Raw genomic sequence first — 16,807 nt, forward strand, 5'->3', positions numbered from 1 at the left:
AGATCTTTTGCTTTTATTTTTTGGTTGATATGCACCATGTCTGACCAAAGCACATTCAGCTCTGGTACACAGAACCCATCTCCTTCCAGAGTGGTGTGATGGCTGGATATTCCCATCTTGTTTGTACTTGCTTATTGTTTGTACAGATGAACGAGGCACCTTGAGACTTCTGGAAATTGCACCCTAGGATGAACCAGACTTTTGCAAGTCCACAATTCTCTTCCTGAGATCTTGGCTGATTTCTTTTTATTTTCCCATGATGTTACATAATGAATCAGTGTATTTCAGGAGTGCATTAAAATACGTCCACAGGTTTGTCTCTAATTAAATCAGATGTTGCCAACAAACCTATCAGAAGCTTCCAAAGACATGACATCATCATATGGGCTGACCCATATTGTTTAAAGGCATAGTACTCTTAAGCCTGCTTTAACGAGTCGATCTCTTGTGCGATAGCACGAGCGATCGTACCCGCCCCCGTCGTTTTTGCGTCATGGGCAAATCGCTGCCCGTAACGCACAAACTCGTTTAACCCCCGTCACACACACTTACAGTCAGGGCCAGAAATATTTGGACAGTGACACAAGTTTTGTTATTTTAGCTGTTTACAAAAACATGTTCAGAAATACAATTATATATATATATATAATATGGGCTGAAAGTGCACACTCCCAGCTGCAATATGAGAGTTTTCACATCCAAATCGGAGAAAGGGTTTAGGAATCATAGCTCTGTAATGCATAGCCTCCTCTTTTTCAAGGGACCAAAAGTAATTGGACAAGGGACGCTAAGGGCTGCAATTAACTCTGAAGGCGTCTCCCTCGTTAACCTGTAATCAATGAAGTAGTTAAAAGGTCTGGGGTTGATTACAGGTGTGTGGTTTTGCATTTGGAAGCTGTTGCTGTGACCAGACAACATGCGGTCTAAGGAACTCTCAATTGAGGTGAAGCAGAACATCCTGAGGCTGAAAAAAAAGAAAAAATCCATCAAAGAGATAGCAGACATGCTTGGAGTAGCAAAATCAACAGTCTGGTACATTCTGAGAAAAAAGGAATTGACTGGTGAGCTTGGGAACTCAAAAAGGCCTGGGCGTCCACGGATGACAACAGTGGTGGATGATCGCCGCATACTTTCTTTGGTGAAGAAGAACCCGTTCACAACATCAACTGAAGTCCAGAACACTCTCAGTGAAGTAGGTGTATCTGTCTCTAAGTCAACAGTAAAGAGAAGACTCCATGAAAGTAAATACAAAGGGTTCACATCTAGATGCAAACCATTCATCAATTCCAAAAATAGACAGGCCAGAGTTAAATTTGCTGAAAAACACCTCATGAAGCCAGCTCAGTTCTGGAAAAGTATTCTATGGACAGATGAGACAAAGATCAACCTGTACCAGAATGATGGGAAGAAAAAAGTTTGGAGAAGAAAGGGAACGGCACATGATCCAAGGCACACCACATCCTCTGTAAAACATGGTGGAGGCAACGTGATGGCATGGGCATGCATGGCTTTCAATGGCACTGGGTCACTTGTGTTTATTGATGACATAACAGCAGACAAGAGTAGCCAGATGAATTCTGAAGTGTACAGGGATATACTTTCAGCCCAGATTCAGCCAAATGCCGCAAAGTTGATCGGACGGCGCTTCATAGTACAGATGGACAATGACCCCAAGCATACAGCCAAAGCTACCCAGGAGTTCATGAGTGCAAAAAAGTGGAACATTCTGCAATGGCCAAGTCAATCACCAGATCTTAACCCAATTGAGCATGCATTTCACTTGCTCAAATCCAGACTTAAGACGGAAAGACCCACAAACAAGCAAGACCTGAAGGCTGCGGCTGTAAAGGCCTGGCAAAGCATTAAGAAGGAGGAAACCCAGCGTTTGGTGATGTCCATGGGTTCCAGACTTAAGGCAGTGATTGCCTCCAAAGGATTTGCAACAAAATATTGAAAATAAAAATATTTTGTTTGGGTTTGGTTTATTTGTCCAATTACTTTTGACCTCCTAAAATGTGGAGTGTTTGTAAAGAAATGTGTACAATTCCTACAATTTCTATCAGATATTTTTGTTCAAACCTTCAAATTAAACGTTACAATCTGCACTTGAATTCTATTGTAGAGGTTTCATTTCAAATCCAATGTGGTGGCATGCAGAGCCCAACTCGCGAAAATTGTGTCACTGTCCAAATATTTCTGGACCTAACTGTACCTTCTGGACGACCTCGCTGTGGGCGACGAACGTCCACTTCCTGAAGTGGGAGGGACATTCGGCGTCACAGCGACGTCACACGGCAGCCGGCCAATAGAAGCGGAGGGGCGGAGATGAGCGGGATGTAAACATCCCGCCCACCTCCTTCCTTCCATTAAGCCGGCGGGTGCCGTGGGATGCAGGTACGCTGTGTTCATCGTTCCCGTGGTGTCACACGGAGCAACGTGTGATGCCACAGAAACGATGAACAACCTGCACCCATGAAAATAAACGATATTATGAAAGTTAACGACGAGTACACGACTCACGATTTGTGAGCGATACTGCGTCGCTTGGAGGTGTCACGCGAGACGACATTGTGCGCTATGCTGGATGTGCGTCACGAAAACCGTGACCCCGACGACATATCGCACAATATATCGTCTTTTGTGTAAAACCCGCATTAGTGTATATACAATTTCGACTTTGTAGAAAGTAATATATATGCCTTAAAATGTTCTCTTTCTCTCTCTCATTATTCTGGCATTTGGCAAATATAAATAATTTTGGTAGTCCTAATTGATCTAAAACAGGAAAGGTTTACTCTGATTTCATGTCAGATATTGAGAAAAATATATACCGTATTTTTCGCTTTATAATACGCACCTCATTATAAGACGAACCCCCAAATTTGGTGAACGAAAAGACAATGTTTTTTTTAATAAATGGGGTCCGTTTTATAATGCCAGTGTCCGTCTAACAAATCATATAGGGTATATGTCCCTCATATCTCCCATCCTAAAATTAGCCCCCTTAATCTGGATATGGCCCCCTTATATTGAATATAGCCCCCTTGTGCTGGCACACGTCCCCCAGTAATGCCACATGTCCCCTATTGCTGGCACACGTCCCCCTGTGGCTGGCACTTGGCCCCTATTGCTGCCCATGGTCCCCTGTGGCTGGCACACGGCCCCCTATTGCTGCCCATGGCCCCCTGTGGCTGGCACACGGCCCTTATTTCTGCCCATGGCCTCCTGTGGCTGGCACACGGCCCCCTATTGCTGCCCATGGCCCCCTGTGGCTGGCACATGGCCCCTATTTCTGCCCATGGCCTCCTGTGGCTGGCACCCGGCCCCTATTGCTGCCTATGGCCCCCTGAGGCTGGCACACGACCCCCTATTGCTGCCCATGGCCCCCTGTGGCTGGCACACAGCCCCTATTGCTGGCCATTGTCCCCTGTGGATGGTACACGGCCCCTAGTGCTGCCCATGGTCCCCTGTGGCTGGCACATGGCCCTCTATTGCTGCCCATGGCCCCCTGTGGCTTGCACACGGCCCCCAATTGCTGCCCATGGCCCCCTGTGGCTGGCACACAGCCCCTATTGCTGGCCATGGCCCCCTGTGGATGGCACACGGCCCCTAGTGCTGCCCATGGTCCCCTGTGGCTGGCACACAGCCCCCTATTGCTGCCAATGGCCCCCTGTGGCTGGCACACAGCCCCCTATTGCTGCCAATGGCCCCCTGTGGCTGGCACACAGCCCCCTATTGCTGCCCATGGCCCCCATGCTGCTGCTTGTAGTAAAATAAACTCTTTCCTTACCTTCTCCAGTGCTGTCCTCCCTCGTGTCTCCCTCCATGCTGCTGATCTCCTGCACTTCCTGATTCTCGGTGCCAGTCATGTGATCGGCACAGCAGAGTGACATCTCTGCATGCATGATCACAGCAGCAGGAGGGAGACCGGGGAGACACGCTGGAGGAGGTAAGTTGAGAGTTTTTTATTTTACTATGGGCAGCATCATGGGGGGCGATATCTAATACAGGGGGGCATGTGCCATCAAAGGGGAACACAGGCAGATATAATATGCGCCGCTCCCCCAGCCCATCACCACGGTGCGGTTTCAACACCATGGTGATGGACAGCGGCAGTGCATATTATATGAGCGGGAGCAGGAGATCTCCTTCTGCAGCCTTCACCAGCTCACCAGCCTCCCTCAGCCTCCCTCAGCCTCCAGCACCGCTCCAGAGCTGCCCCCACCTCCCCTGGACCCTGCAGTATATAATCCGTATATTTGGATTATAAGACGCACCCCCTACTTTCCCCCAAAATTTGGGGGAACAAAAGTGCGTCTTATAAAGCGAAAAATACGGCATAGCTATATAATTTTAAATTATTTTAAAATTGTTTTTTAGATTTGAGTTCAGTTTTAATAATGATTTTTTTGTGTAATAAAAATGGTCTATTTACAATGTACAATATTTTGTCTATAAAATCTACCTTGCAGAATGAATGTAGAGATCAGCTAATAGCCTTCAATATGCCTAACTACCGTGCATGTAAAAACCTTTGGAAGTCTAGCGTGGAACATCATACGTTTTTTCAGACAAAAAGATCACTACCTCATGAAAAAAAGCTGGTATCTAATTACTGGACCCTGGGTACAATTAACCATCCCAAGTGAGTATTATTATCAATATTGTCACTGGTTAAAACTATGCATACAGTGCATCCACATTAAAACTATACAAAGAGAATAAATAACAGGGGCATCAATAGGCAGTTAGATCTGGGGCCTGATCCTTGGATCCCAAGTATACTGTCTTAAATCCCTAGTTAATTTTCTTGCTAAAGAAATTTTATTATTTGTGCATGGAGTACACTCAGCCACATAAAAATGGAAGATTAGCCTGACACAGCCCTCCACCGGAAGAATATCTACATTGTTCATCCTGCCCGCTTTTGGCTCATGTTATCTAACTACATGGCCCCCAACCCTTCCACTGCTGCCTGATGATGAAGAAATCCAGTATATATTTGTATGTGTAAGTCATATGTATGTATATTTAATGTGTGTACAGTGTATATATGGAGAAACAATGATGAAGGCAGCACTCTATGGATTGCAAAAAGGAAAAGCCTTTATTGGCCCATAATGTGTGACAGCAACATTTTGGTTCCTTGGGATCCTTTCTCAAGCTGCACTCTGCTTCATCAGGAGGTGTCCTGATGAAGCCCAGAGTGGTGAAAAGTGCGTTGAGGCCACCTATTTGCTCCCCCTATGTATCGTCATCTTGCTGAGTGAAACATGGCTCAAGGTATGTCTAAGTTTGTCATTTGACCATTTCATTATAGTCATGCACCCATTTTGTCTATTACTAATCCAGGGCACATAGCACTTTCATGGTATATGTTACTGGCTAGTTAGCCTGTTATTATTTATGCCTGTGATATCCTAGACACCCAATTGTATTGCTATTATATACCTGTATTGCTTCTTTATTGCATGCTGTACATATCAATCACTGTGATTTTTTTGCTGTTATACTCCCACACTAGGGGTAAATTGCCTCTCTGTACAGATGGTCCAGCTTGTTCGTACTCTGCCCACAGTTTTTAGCAGACCCTTCAATTGTTATACATTTTGTGTGATTTCTTTTTAAACATTCAGTAAACTTTATATTCATATCATTGCTAATCGTGGTTAAATTATAGCCACTCTCTTAGACTTGAAAGCCTATTGATTTGACATATTGTTTGGTTTGGTTATTTATATTGCTTCACCTCTATTTACTAGCTAGTAGGAAAAATGGAAAAATCATATTTTAGCTAGTGTATTAGAGACCTGGAGGCAGGGATTTTAGCCTTACAGACCTTGCTGGTTCTACCTTAAAAAATCTATTCTATTATCTAATACCGCTCTTATTCTGCATTTAGTATAGGGTGAGGTTCTAGAGCAGGTTTAGTGTACTAGAGGCCTGTAGGCAGAGATTCTAGCCAGACTGCTGCTGATATCTAAAAAATTTAATTTAGTCTCTAATAATACCGCTTAGCTGTGTACATAATTTATAATGTACAAGGCCTCCAGTAAGGAATGGGAAGTGAGCGTTCTGCTGTTGGTGATGCATGCAAAGGCCATGGCCATAAGCCACAACAACATGGCCTTCAGTGGAAGCACAGCAAAGACACCTATCATCTAGACCTAGCTTCCTGTCTCAGTTTGCAGGTGTACACGGGACACCACTGTTGAACAGTGCAAGTAGGTTGTCGGCTGAATGGCAGATAATGCTTCCTCTCTGTTTACCAGCAGCATCCTGTCGACTACACGGTTCAATCCTCATCCTGATCCTCCTTCCTGCCACCATGATGAGTCTAAGGAGACAAGTGACCCCACATTTGCCACTCTGAGGAGCTCTGTACCTTTCCATTTATGGCTTCTTCTGACGTTTCAATGTGCATATTTCAAGAGACAGTCAGAAGAAGGCGACGGTCGAGAATGGCAATTTCTATCTCAAAAGTTGGATGATGATGAGACACAGTTGCCAATAAGTCAGATGAAGTTTTAAATTCAGGAGGAGGAACACAGTGTGGAAGAGGAGGTGGTTGATGCTGAAGTCACTGACCCAACATGGCGAGGTGGCATGCAGAGTGACGACAGGAGCTCAGAGGGGGAGAGATCTGCAGCACTAAAACAGGCAACAAGAGACAGTGTGAGGGGGGTGAAAGCTAGAGGGAGAACACAAGCAACTGTTCCCCAGGACACCCACACGTGGCATATTCCCAGGCCAAGAGTTAGGTGTTCCCCAGTCTGGTGCTTTATTACAGAAAATGCAGAAGACGAGAAGGCGGTCATTTGCAACTCGTGCCATACAAATCTCAGTAGGGGCCAGGCCACTACCAGCCTGACTTTCACCAGTATGCTCAGGCACTTGTCATCCAAACACCCGAATAGGTGGGCCAAACTCCTGGGTCAATCATTGTCTGCTGGTGACCCCACTGCCTCTTCCTCTGCATTACGTGCTGGTCAACCCCCTGCCCAGGACGTAGGTTCAGATACTTCCTGCCCTGAAACTGTCTTTGCACATTTGCAAACACCATTAGCAAGCAGGTACACTTCCTTGTCCCAGCACAGCGTCTAGCAGTCTCTAACGTAGGCCTTGGAACGCAAGTGAAACTTTTCAGCTACTCACCCACAGATTCAAACACACTTTTTTTGACAAAGATCTGAATTTTTTTTCACCACTTACTGTAGATAAAAGTAAAACTATAGATGTTTTGGTATCTACAAACTCGTACTGACCTGGGGAATTACCGTATTTTTCGCTTTATAAGACGCACCTGATTATAAGACGCACCCCCAAATTTGGTGACGGAATAGAGAATTTTTTAATAAATGGGGTCCGTCTTATAATGCCAGTGTTGGTCTAACAAATAATATAGGGTATATGTCCCTCATAGCCCCCTCATCCTAAAATTAGCCCCCTTAATCTGGATATGGCCACCTTATATTGAACACGTCCCCCAGTGATGCCACATTTCCCCTATGGCTGGCACACATCCTCTATGGCTGGCACACGGCCCCTGTGGCTGGCACACAGGCCCACTGTGGCTGGCACACAGGCCCACTGTGGCTGGCACAAAGGCCCACTGTGGCTGGCATACAGGCCCACTGTGGCTGGCATACAGGCCCACTCTAGCAGGCAGACAGGCCCACTGTGGCAGGCAGACAGGCCCACTGTGGCAGGCAGACAGGCCCACTGTGGCAGGCAGACAGGCCCACTGTGGCAGGCAGACAGGCCCACTGTGGCTGGCAGACAGGCCCACTGTGGCTGGCAGACAGGCCCACTGTGGCTGGCAGACAGGCCCACTGTGGCTGGCAAACAGGCCCATTGTGGCTGGCAGACAGGCCCACTGTGGCAGGCAGACAGGCCCACTGTGGCAGGCAGACAGGCCAACTGGGGCAGGCAGACAGGCCCACTGGGGCAGGCAGACAGGCCCACTGGGGCAGGCAGACATCACCCTCTGTTACATATCGCCCCCATGTTGCTGCTTTTAGTAAAATAAACTCTTTCCTTACCTTCTGCAGCACTGTCTTGTCTTGTGTCTCCCTCCTCGGGGTTGAGCTCCTCCTGTCTCCTGCACTTCCTACTTCCTGGTTCTAGTGCAGGTCATGTGATCGGGACAGCAGAGAGATGTCTCTGAGTGCCTAATCACAGCAGCAGGAGGGAGACCGGGCAGACGCTGGAGGAAGTGAGTAAAGAGTTTATTATTTTACTATGGGCAGCAGCACGGGAGGCTATAGCTAACACAGGGGGAGGGGGGATCCTGTGCGATCAAAGGTAAGCACAGGCAGATATAATATGTGCAGCTCCCCTAGCCCATCAGCACGATGCAGTTTCAGCACCATGCTTCTGATGGACAGCGGCTGTGCATATTATATGAGCGGGAGCAGGAGATCAAACGCTGCCGCTCCCAGCTTTTCCTGCCCCCAGCAGCCCCCAGCACCGCTCCAGAGCTGCCCGCACCTCCACTGGACACTATATATATATATATATATATATATATACACCCCCCTCCCGTATATTCGGATTATAAGACGCACCCCCTACTTTCCCCCAAAATTTGGGGGAACAAAAGTGCGTCTTATAAAGTGAAAAATACGGTATATTATGCAATTACACTTTTTTTTGCATTTTCACCGCACTTGGAATTTTTTTTTCCCATTTTCCAGTACAATATAGGGCAGAATGAATGGTGTTATTTAAAAGAACAACTCATCTCACAAGCCCTCGGGGGGAGGCGACCTAGTACATACATATATGTCCTAGGACGTGAAAGGGTTAAAGGGGCGTAATACTCTGACAACATTGTTTTCAGCAGCAACTTGGGAGTGAAAGATGCGTCCAGGGATCTCCCCCATGCTGTTCGCATTCCGTTTCAACAGTGTTTCAATCTATAGTGATGTCCAGGCCCCCCTCAGACCTTCAGGGGGGTCTGCCAGAAAATGCTCAAGTTTCTCATTGATTTCCATTATGCTCATTATTTGAGACAAGCACTTGAGCATTAGAAGTTGCTTGGCTCAAGTACTCACCCATCACTACTCATGACGAAAACTTAGGAGCCTCATATATGCCTATGAGGCATTTCTTTCCAGGATAGCATACTGCCAATTGGGATGGACATAGTGATCCAGACATGAATAGTAGAATACAACCTTCTGTACCCGGCCTTGGGCTACATTCCCACCTACAGTTAGGGTACCTTCACACTTTAGCGATGCAGCAGCGATCCGACCAGCGATCTGACCTGGTCAGGATCGCTGCTGCATCGCTACATGGTCGCTGGTGAGCTGGTTACCCGATGTTTACCTTAGTTACCAGCGCACACCTCTTAGCTTGGCGTGTGCAGGGAGCAGGAGCTGGCACTGGCAGCGTGAGAGCTGCGGAGGCTGGTAACTAAGGTAAATATCGGGTAACCACCTTGGTTACCCGGTGTTTACCTTGGTTACAGCTTACCGCAGGCTGTCAGACGCCGGCTCCTGCTCCCTGCACATTCAGGATTGTTGCTCTCTCGCTGTCACACACAGCGATGTGTGCTTATCAGCGGGAGAGCAACAATAAAAAAACGAACCAGAGCTGTGTGTAACGAGCAGCGATCTCACAGCAGGGGCCAGATCGCTGCTCAGTGTCACACACAGCGAGATCGCTAATGAGGTCACAAAAAACGTGACTCAGCAGCGATCTCAGTAGCGATCTCGCTGTGTGTGAAGTACCCCTTAGACATTCTGTTTTGTCTGTTCTTTTTTTTTTCTTTATAAATAGACAAATTAAATTAATTTCTAAAACAGATTAATTGAATAGCTGATACCAATAGAAGCAGAAGGGCCCCTTTGTTTATTAAGGGGTCAATGTGTGTCTCATATTTATAACTAAAGAAAAAGAGTATTATAAAGCACTTTTTTTTGTCCCATAATTGATACGTAGCAAAATGCAGATGCAACTTCTAAAAATCACCACTGTTTTCTTTTGCATCTATTATGCAATGGATCTGTTTTAGACATGAATTCCGATTTGTCTATTTCTATAAACAGAACAGACAAAAGAGTATCTAAATGCAGGTGAGAATGTTGCCTAGCTTGACTGCAGGAAGCCTCTACTGCAATATCCGTCTCAGAGGGTTATCACTGTGTGGCATCTGTTGCTTGCATATGCCTCTGGGTTTGGCATCTTGTTCTTTTCTGACCTTAACAATACCGCTATCACCGAGTAGTATATTTTCTGTATTTTATTAAAATTATGTTATTAATTGGTTAATTAAGTAATATGGTGTCTTCAATCCAGGAGAATTCACAGAGACCAAATAGTCTCATATCAAAAGTCAGAATCCTGTCACCCCCTGCACTCCCTTGTCCCTGAAGAAAAGGTACAATTGAAGACCTGGAGAAGACCTATGACCTTGTGGAATGTTAATGAAATAATAGAATCCTAAAATATTAAACCATTCTCAGATATCCAGTATAACATTAGAAAAACTAACAAGTCAAACTAATCAAAAATTTAAAGATAATAACTGACTTTTTAAGAAGGGATGAGGTTGGGCTCTTTTCTGTCTCACTATTTTCACAGCTATTGGCTCTTCCTGTTACAGAGCTGTAATATACCTCTATGTAAGGGCAAACTTGATTTGTGCTGCATACATGCTAGCTGCACTCTATTACTTCAGGCTGAATGGTATAAGGAAGCATGGATCCTGTATATTATAGAGCATCAGGAAAAGTAGGCTAGATACAGCAACTGGGGTAAATCCTGTCCTAGCTTAAAAGGAACCTGTCACCTAGAATATGCGTTCTGACCTATAAGCAGATGCATGTGTCCCCTAATTACACCTACCTACCCATCCCTGTGCTGTAAAGTTGTATAATATAAAACGTTTTATTACCTTCATATTTCGTATGTAAATAGCAGGAAATGTGGTCACAGGGGCGGCGCCTTGCCCTATAGACGTCTGCATATTTCCGTGGTATCACACCCCTGTGGGCGTGATACCATGGAGCTACGTTCTCGTCGCTCATTCTATTCTGCGAGCATTGCAGCAGGCTTCTTTTCCGGGTGTTCAATCGCCAGCTTCAGATGCGCACTGCGATTGAACACCCAGAAAAGAAGCCTGGCCATAGGGCAAGGCGCCGCCCCTGTGACCACATTCCCTGCTATTTACATACGAAATATGAAGGTAATAAAACGTTTTTTATTACTTTCATATTATACAATTTTACAACCCAAGGATGGGTAGGGAGGTGTAATTAGGGCACACATGCGTCTGCTGATAGGTCAGAACGCATATTCTAGGTGACAGGTTCCATTTAATGTGGCTGGCTGTCAGTATACAGGTTGTAGTGAGAGACTCAGGTTAACTTTAGACAGGCAGCTATTCCTCATTTCCATACATGAGGACGCCGCCCAGTGCTCCCGAGGTCTCGCGCATGCCCAGTGGCACTATCGCGGGACAGCACTTTTTAAAGCATGACCGCTGGTGAGGTGATTGTGCAGGCACGATTATGGGCGGCGCTGTGATTGTCATCAGCAGCGTCATACAAATACCCACCCATAATCTTGTGCCCGCACTTTTCCCTCTGCCTCCAGCGTTATGCGCAAGCGCTGGCCATATGAACCCACTTCACCTATTACCGCAGGCGCGAGATTATGGGCGGCGCTGTGATTGTCATCAGTAGCGTCATCCAAGTACCCGCCCATAATCTCGCGTCTGCGGTAGCACGTTAGCACTGGGCGGTGTTCTCATGTATGGAAATGAGCAATGGGGAACGGCGTAAAGCGGCAGGAGGCGAATAACAGACACAAGACAGCCCGCCCCCCTGACCATAAAAAAATTTGCATACAAAAAGGTAAGACTTTATAAAGTATTTATTTAGGTCTCAAAGGGGGCACAATAGCAACAGGAACCTTTCTAGAATGCAGCCCAGGAGCTGCAGAAGGGGAATCTTTTAGGTTTATTGTGAAATTTCTGCTGACAGGTTCCCTTTAAGCATTTGAAAGTGGCATTGTCCTATTCTTGAAAATTAACCCTTTATAAGCAGCTGTATACCCCTCCTTAATGTATAGAGTGATAAAACCCAGAAGGAATAGAAGAAAAAACTGCACCCACTAAACTAAAATATTTGTCCTTTATTCAATAAAATGCTCAACTTCTTTGACACCCTGTAACACACTCTCTCATATGGTTATGCACTATTTTGAATAAAGTGTTGGCACCCTTGAAATTGTTCCAGAAAATGAAGTATTTCTCCCAGAAAATTACTGTAATTGCACATTTTGTTATACACATGTTTATTTCCTTTGTGTGTATTGGAACAACACAAACAAAGAAAAAAGTCAAATGTCACGGGATGGCAGGGGATAACAGGGGACCAGGGCTCCTAAACTGGCCCTCGGGCTTGTGGAGTCCTAGCTGTCCCTGATCCCAGAGATACATCTGATGGTGACAATGTCTGGGCCGCCTTCTTACCCCTGCTCCTAACCAGCCCTGATCTAGTACCTCCTCCTCCCAACCAGGGCAGGAGCGTGCAAACACCAAAAGTGATAGACAAACAGGGAAAACCAAAACTCTCTCACTGAGCATGTTCACACAGAGTAGTTAGACAACATGTGATAAGGAGGAAAACTATAGAAGGGAGGAAATAACCTGACTATAGGAGGAATTCCACTGCACACCAAGCAACACGCAGAAAAGCACCAGACTGGAAAACAACAGCACACAAACTGATGTAGAAGAAAGCTATCATCGGCAAAGGAAGACAAATTCCGCAATCTTAAAAAGGTGGGGAGTACCTGTGATATGCTCCCGCAACACGTGATCAAAAAGGTAACCAGCAGACTAGCAAAAATTAACTCCTGCTAGATCGATCGCTAATGAGCATACAGCTGGTCAATGCCTAAGCCTGCCGGTGCAACTTAGAAGCACCAGAGAAAGTATAGTGAGGTGTGTTAGAGTCTGTGGTCTGAACCACGTCTGATGCCGCCATGACACTTGGCGAGTTTAGAGCAAAACGTCATGTGACAGCAAATTTGCCAAAATTATTGGTACCTGCAACTTAACATTTGGTTGTACATTCTTTGGAATAAATAACTGCCATCAACCATTCCCTATAACCAACAACAAGCTTCTTACACCTCTAACTGGAATTTTGGACAACTCTTCTTTTGCAAACTGCTCCAGGTCTCTCATATTTGAAGGGTGCCTTCTCCCAACAGAAATTTTAGGATCTCTTCACAGGTGCTCAATGGAATTTATACCCGGACACATTGCTGCCACTTCAGAACTCTCCCGCGCTTTGTTTTCAACAATTTCTGTATACTTCTTGAAGTATGTTTGGGGTAATTGTCCTGCTGGAAAACCCATAACCTAGGACGCGAACCAAGCATTCTGACACTTGGCACAACATTGCGACCCAAAATCAATTGGTAGTCTTCAAATTTCTTTATGCCTTACGCACAGTCTTGACACCCAATGCCAGAAGCAGCAAATCCACCTCAAAACAACTTTGAAACTCAATCATATTTGATTGCAACTACAGTTCTTTTCATTGTAGGCCTCATTCTGTTTTCAGTAAAAAGTAGAATAATGTGCTTTACCAAAAAGCTCTATCGTGGTCTCATCTGTCCACAAAATGCTCTCCCAGAAGGATTTTTTTTATGTCTCTTTGTCAGCAGTGGGTCCTGTTGGGACTCCTGCAATAGCATTTCATTGTATTCAAATGTCGACAGCTAGTTTGCGCTGACACTGGGCACCCTAAGCACAGCTTGAATTTCTTTTTAACTTAATTGGGGCTGCTTATCAACCATCCAGACTATCCTGCATGGCAACCTTTCATTAAGTTTTCTCTGCCTTATCGTCCAAGGAGAGTAGCTACAGTGCCATGGGTTGTAAACTTCTTGATTATGTTGCACACCATGGAAAAAGGAATGTCAAGATCTCTGGAGATGGACATGTAAGATTGATATTGAGATTGTTGATATTCGACAATTTTGTTTCTCAAGTCTTCAGACAGTTCTCTTCTTGTTTTTCTGTGCAAAGTGCAAAGATTGAGTCTCTTTATCTGGTTTCAGGTATGATTTTCATATTGCCCACACCTGTTTTTTGCCACATGAGTGGTTTACCGAGCATCACATGCTTATGCTTCAAACAAAATTGTATAGCCACAGTTTTGGGAAGATGCCAACAATTTTGTCACACCCATTTTTAGTTTTTTTTTGTGTGAAATTATATCCAATTTGCGATTTTTCTCTCTTTTTTTTTTTTTCCCCAATACACACAAAAGAAATATACATGTGTATAACAAAACATGTAATTGCAATAATTTTCTGGGAGAAATACTTTACTTTCTTGAAAAATTTAAAGGGTGCCAACACTTTCGGCTATGACTGTATAGTTTGATGAGTGATGTATTTTCTTCGATAACCTTCTGGATTTTATTGCTATTTTAATTTATTTACAGAGCACCACTGTGACTGTTGCCTCCTCTGCCCTGGCTTCTCTTTTGTCTGCTGAATGCTATAGTAAGCAGTGCCGATCGCTATTTTCTTTGGATACACTATACTACAGAATGATAACTATTCACATGGCTGATTTACAGCAATATTGCGTTGAAGTAAAATCCGGGCTCCTGGTGGTAGTGGAGGACATTTTTGTCTGACTTGCGTTTCCTTCATTCACTGTCCCTTGGGATGCTTTGATGCACAAATTGACCTGTTTTATTAATTGTTTTTGGGGGTGAAATTCAGAAATATCGGTAAATTGATTCTCCTGTTTTATTTTATGACAAGGGTTAAAAAAAAACAGTGAAACAAGCCTAATCCACATTGCCATTTATATGCTGTATAAAATGTGCTTGTTCCTAACAATTGATGCTTCTGATTATAGGAATATGAAGGGAATTTTGTTACTTACCGTAAATTCCTTTTCTTCTAGCTCTTATTGGGAGACCCAGACGATTGGGGTATAGCTACTGCCCTCTGGAGGCCACACAAAGCACTACATTAAAAGTGCAAGGCCCCTCCCCCTCTGGCTATACCCCCCCCGTGGTATCACGGGTTCTCCAGTTTTAGTGCCAAAGCAAGAAGGAGGAAGCCAATAACTGGTTTAAACAAATTAACTCCGAATAACATCGGAGAACTGAAAAACCGTTCAACATGAACAACATGTGTACCCGCAAACAACAAAAAAACATCCCGAAGGACAACAGGGCGGGTGCTGGGTCTCCCAATAAGAGCTAGAAGAAAAGGAATTTACGGTAAGTAACAAAATTCCCTTCTTCTTCAGCGCTCTATTGGGAGACCCAGACGATTGGGACGTCCAAAAGCTGTCCCTGGGTGGGTAAAGAAATACCTCATGTTAGAGCTGCAAAACAGCCCTCCCCTACGGGGGTGTCACTGCCGCCTGCAGGACTCTTCTACCTAAGCTGGCATCCGCCGAAGCATAGGTATGCACCTGATAATGCTTGGTGAAAGTGTGCAGACTGGACCAGGTAGCTGCCTGGCACACCTGTTGAGCCGAAGCCTGGTGACGTAATGCCCAGGACGCACCCACGGCTCTGGTTGAGTGGGCTTTTAGCCCTGAAGGAACCGGAAGCCCCGCAGAACGGTAGGCCTCTAGAATTGGTTCTTTGATCCATCGAGCCAGGGTGGCTTTAGAAGCCTGCAACCCCTTGCGCGGACCAGCGACAAGGACAAAAAGTGCATCGGCACGGCGCATGGGCGCCGTGCGGGAAATGTAGATTCTGAGTGCTCTCACCAGATCTAGCAAACGTAAGTCCTTTTCATACCGGTGAACCGGATGAGGACAAAACGAAGGCAAGGATATATCCTGATTAAGATGAAAAGAGGATACGACCTTAGGGAGAAACTCCGGAATAGGGCGCAGCACTACCTTGTCCTGGTGGAACACCAGGAAGGGAGCCTTGGATGACAGAGCTGCCAGCTCAGACACTCGCCGAAGCGATGTGATCGCAACAAGAAACGCCACTTTCTGTGACAGCCGAGAAAAGGAAACTTCCTTCAGAGGCTCGAAGGGCGGCTTCTGGAGAGCAACTAGTACCCTGTTCAGAGCCCATGGATCTAACGGCCGCTTGTACGGGGGCACAATATGACAGACCCCCTGCAGGAACGTGCGCACCTTAGAAAGACGTGCTAGACGCTTCTGAAAAAACACGGATAGTGCCGAAACTTGCCCTTTAAGGGAGCTGAGCGACAAGCCCTTTTCTAACCCCGATTGCAGGAAGGAAAGAAACTTGGGCAATGCAAATGGCCAGGGAGACACTCCCTGAGCAGAGCACCAGGATAAGAAAATCTTCCACGTTCTGTGGTAGATCTTAGCCGAATTCGACTTTCTAGCTTGTCTCATTGTGGCAACGACTCCTTGAGATAATCCTGCAGATGCTAGGATCCAGGACTCAATGGCCACACAGTCAGGTTCAGGGCCGCAGAATTCTGATGGAAAAACGGCCCTTGGGACAGTAAGTCTGGTCGGTCTGGCAGTGACCACGGTCGACCGATCGTGAGATGCCACAGATCCGGATACCACGACCTCCTCGGCCAGTCTGGAGCGACGAGTATGATGCGGCTGCACTCGGATCTGATCTTGCGTAGCACTCTGGGCAAGAGCGCCAGAGGCGGAAACACGTATGGGAGCTGAAACTGCGACCAATCTTGAACCAAGGCGTCTGCCGCCAGAGCTCTTTGATCGCGCGACCTCGCCATGAATGCCGGGACCTTGTTGTTGTGCCGGGATGCCATTAGGTCGACGTCCGGCACTCCCCAGCGGCGACAGATT

The 16,807-nt window shown here is 45.8% G+C and overlaps 1 protein-coding gene across 3 annotated transcripts in view; it reads left to right on the forward strand.

Annotated features, from left to right (window-relative positions):
- PTPN3 (protein tyrosine phosphatase non-receptor type 3) overlaps positions 1–16,807 on the forward strand; it is a 421,949-nt gene that overhangs the window by 252,189 nt on the left and 152,953 nt on the right. For all 3 annotated transcript variants that reach the window (XM_075314923.1, XM_075314926.1, XM_075314925.1), the window contains one exon: positions 4,473–4,645. In XM_075314923.1, the coding sequence (XP_075171038.1) occupies positions 4,473–4,645 (173 nt within the window). The remainder of the gene's footprint in view (positions 1–4,472; positions 4,646–16,807) is intronic.

This window comes from Anomaloglossus baeobatrachus, chromosome 6 (genome assembly GCF_048569485.1).
Source record: "Anomaloglossus baeobatrachus isolate aAnoBae1 chromosome 6, aAnoBae1.hap1, whole genome shotgun sequence".
NCBI lineage: Eukaryota > Metazoa > Chordata > Amphibia > Anura > Aromobatidae > Anomaloglossus > Anomaloglossus baeobatrachus.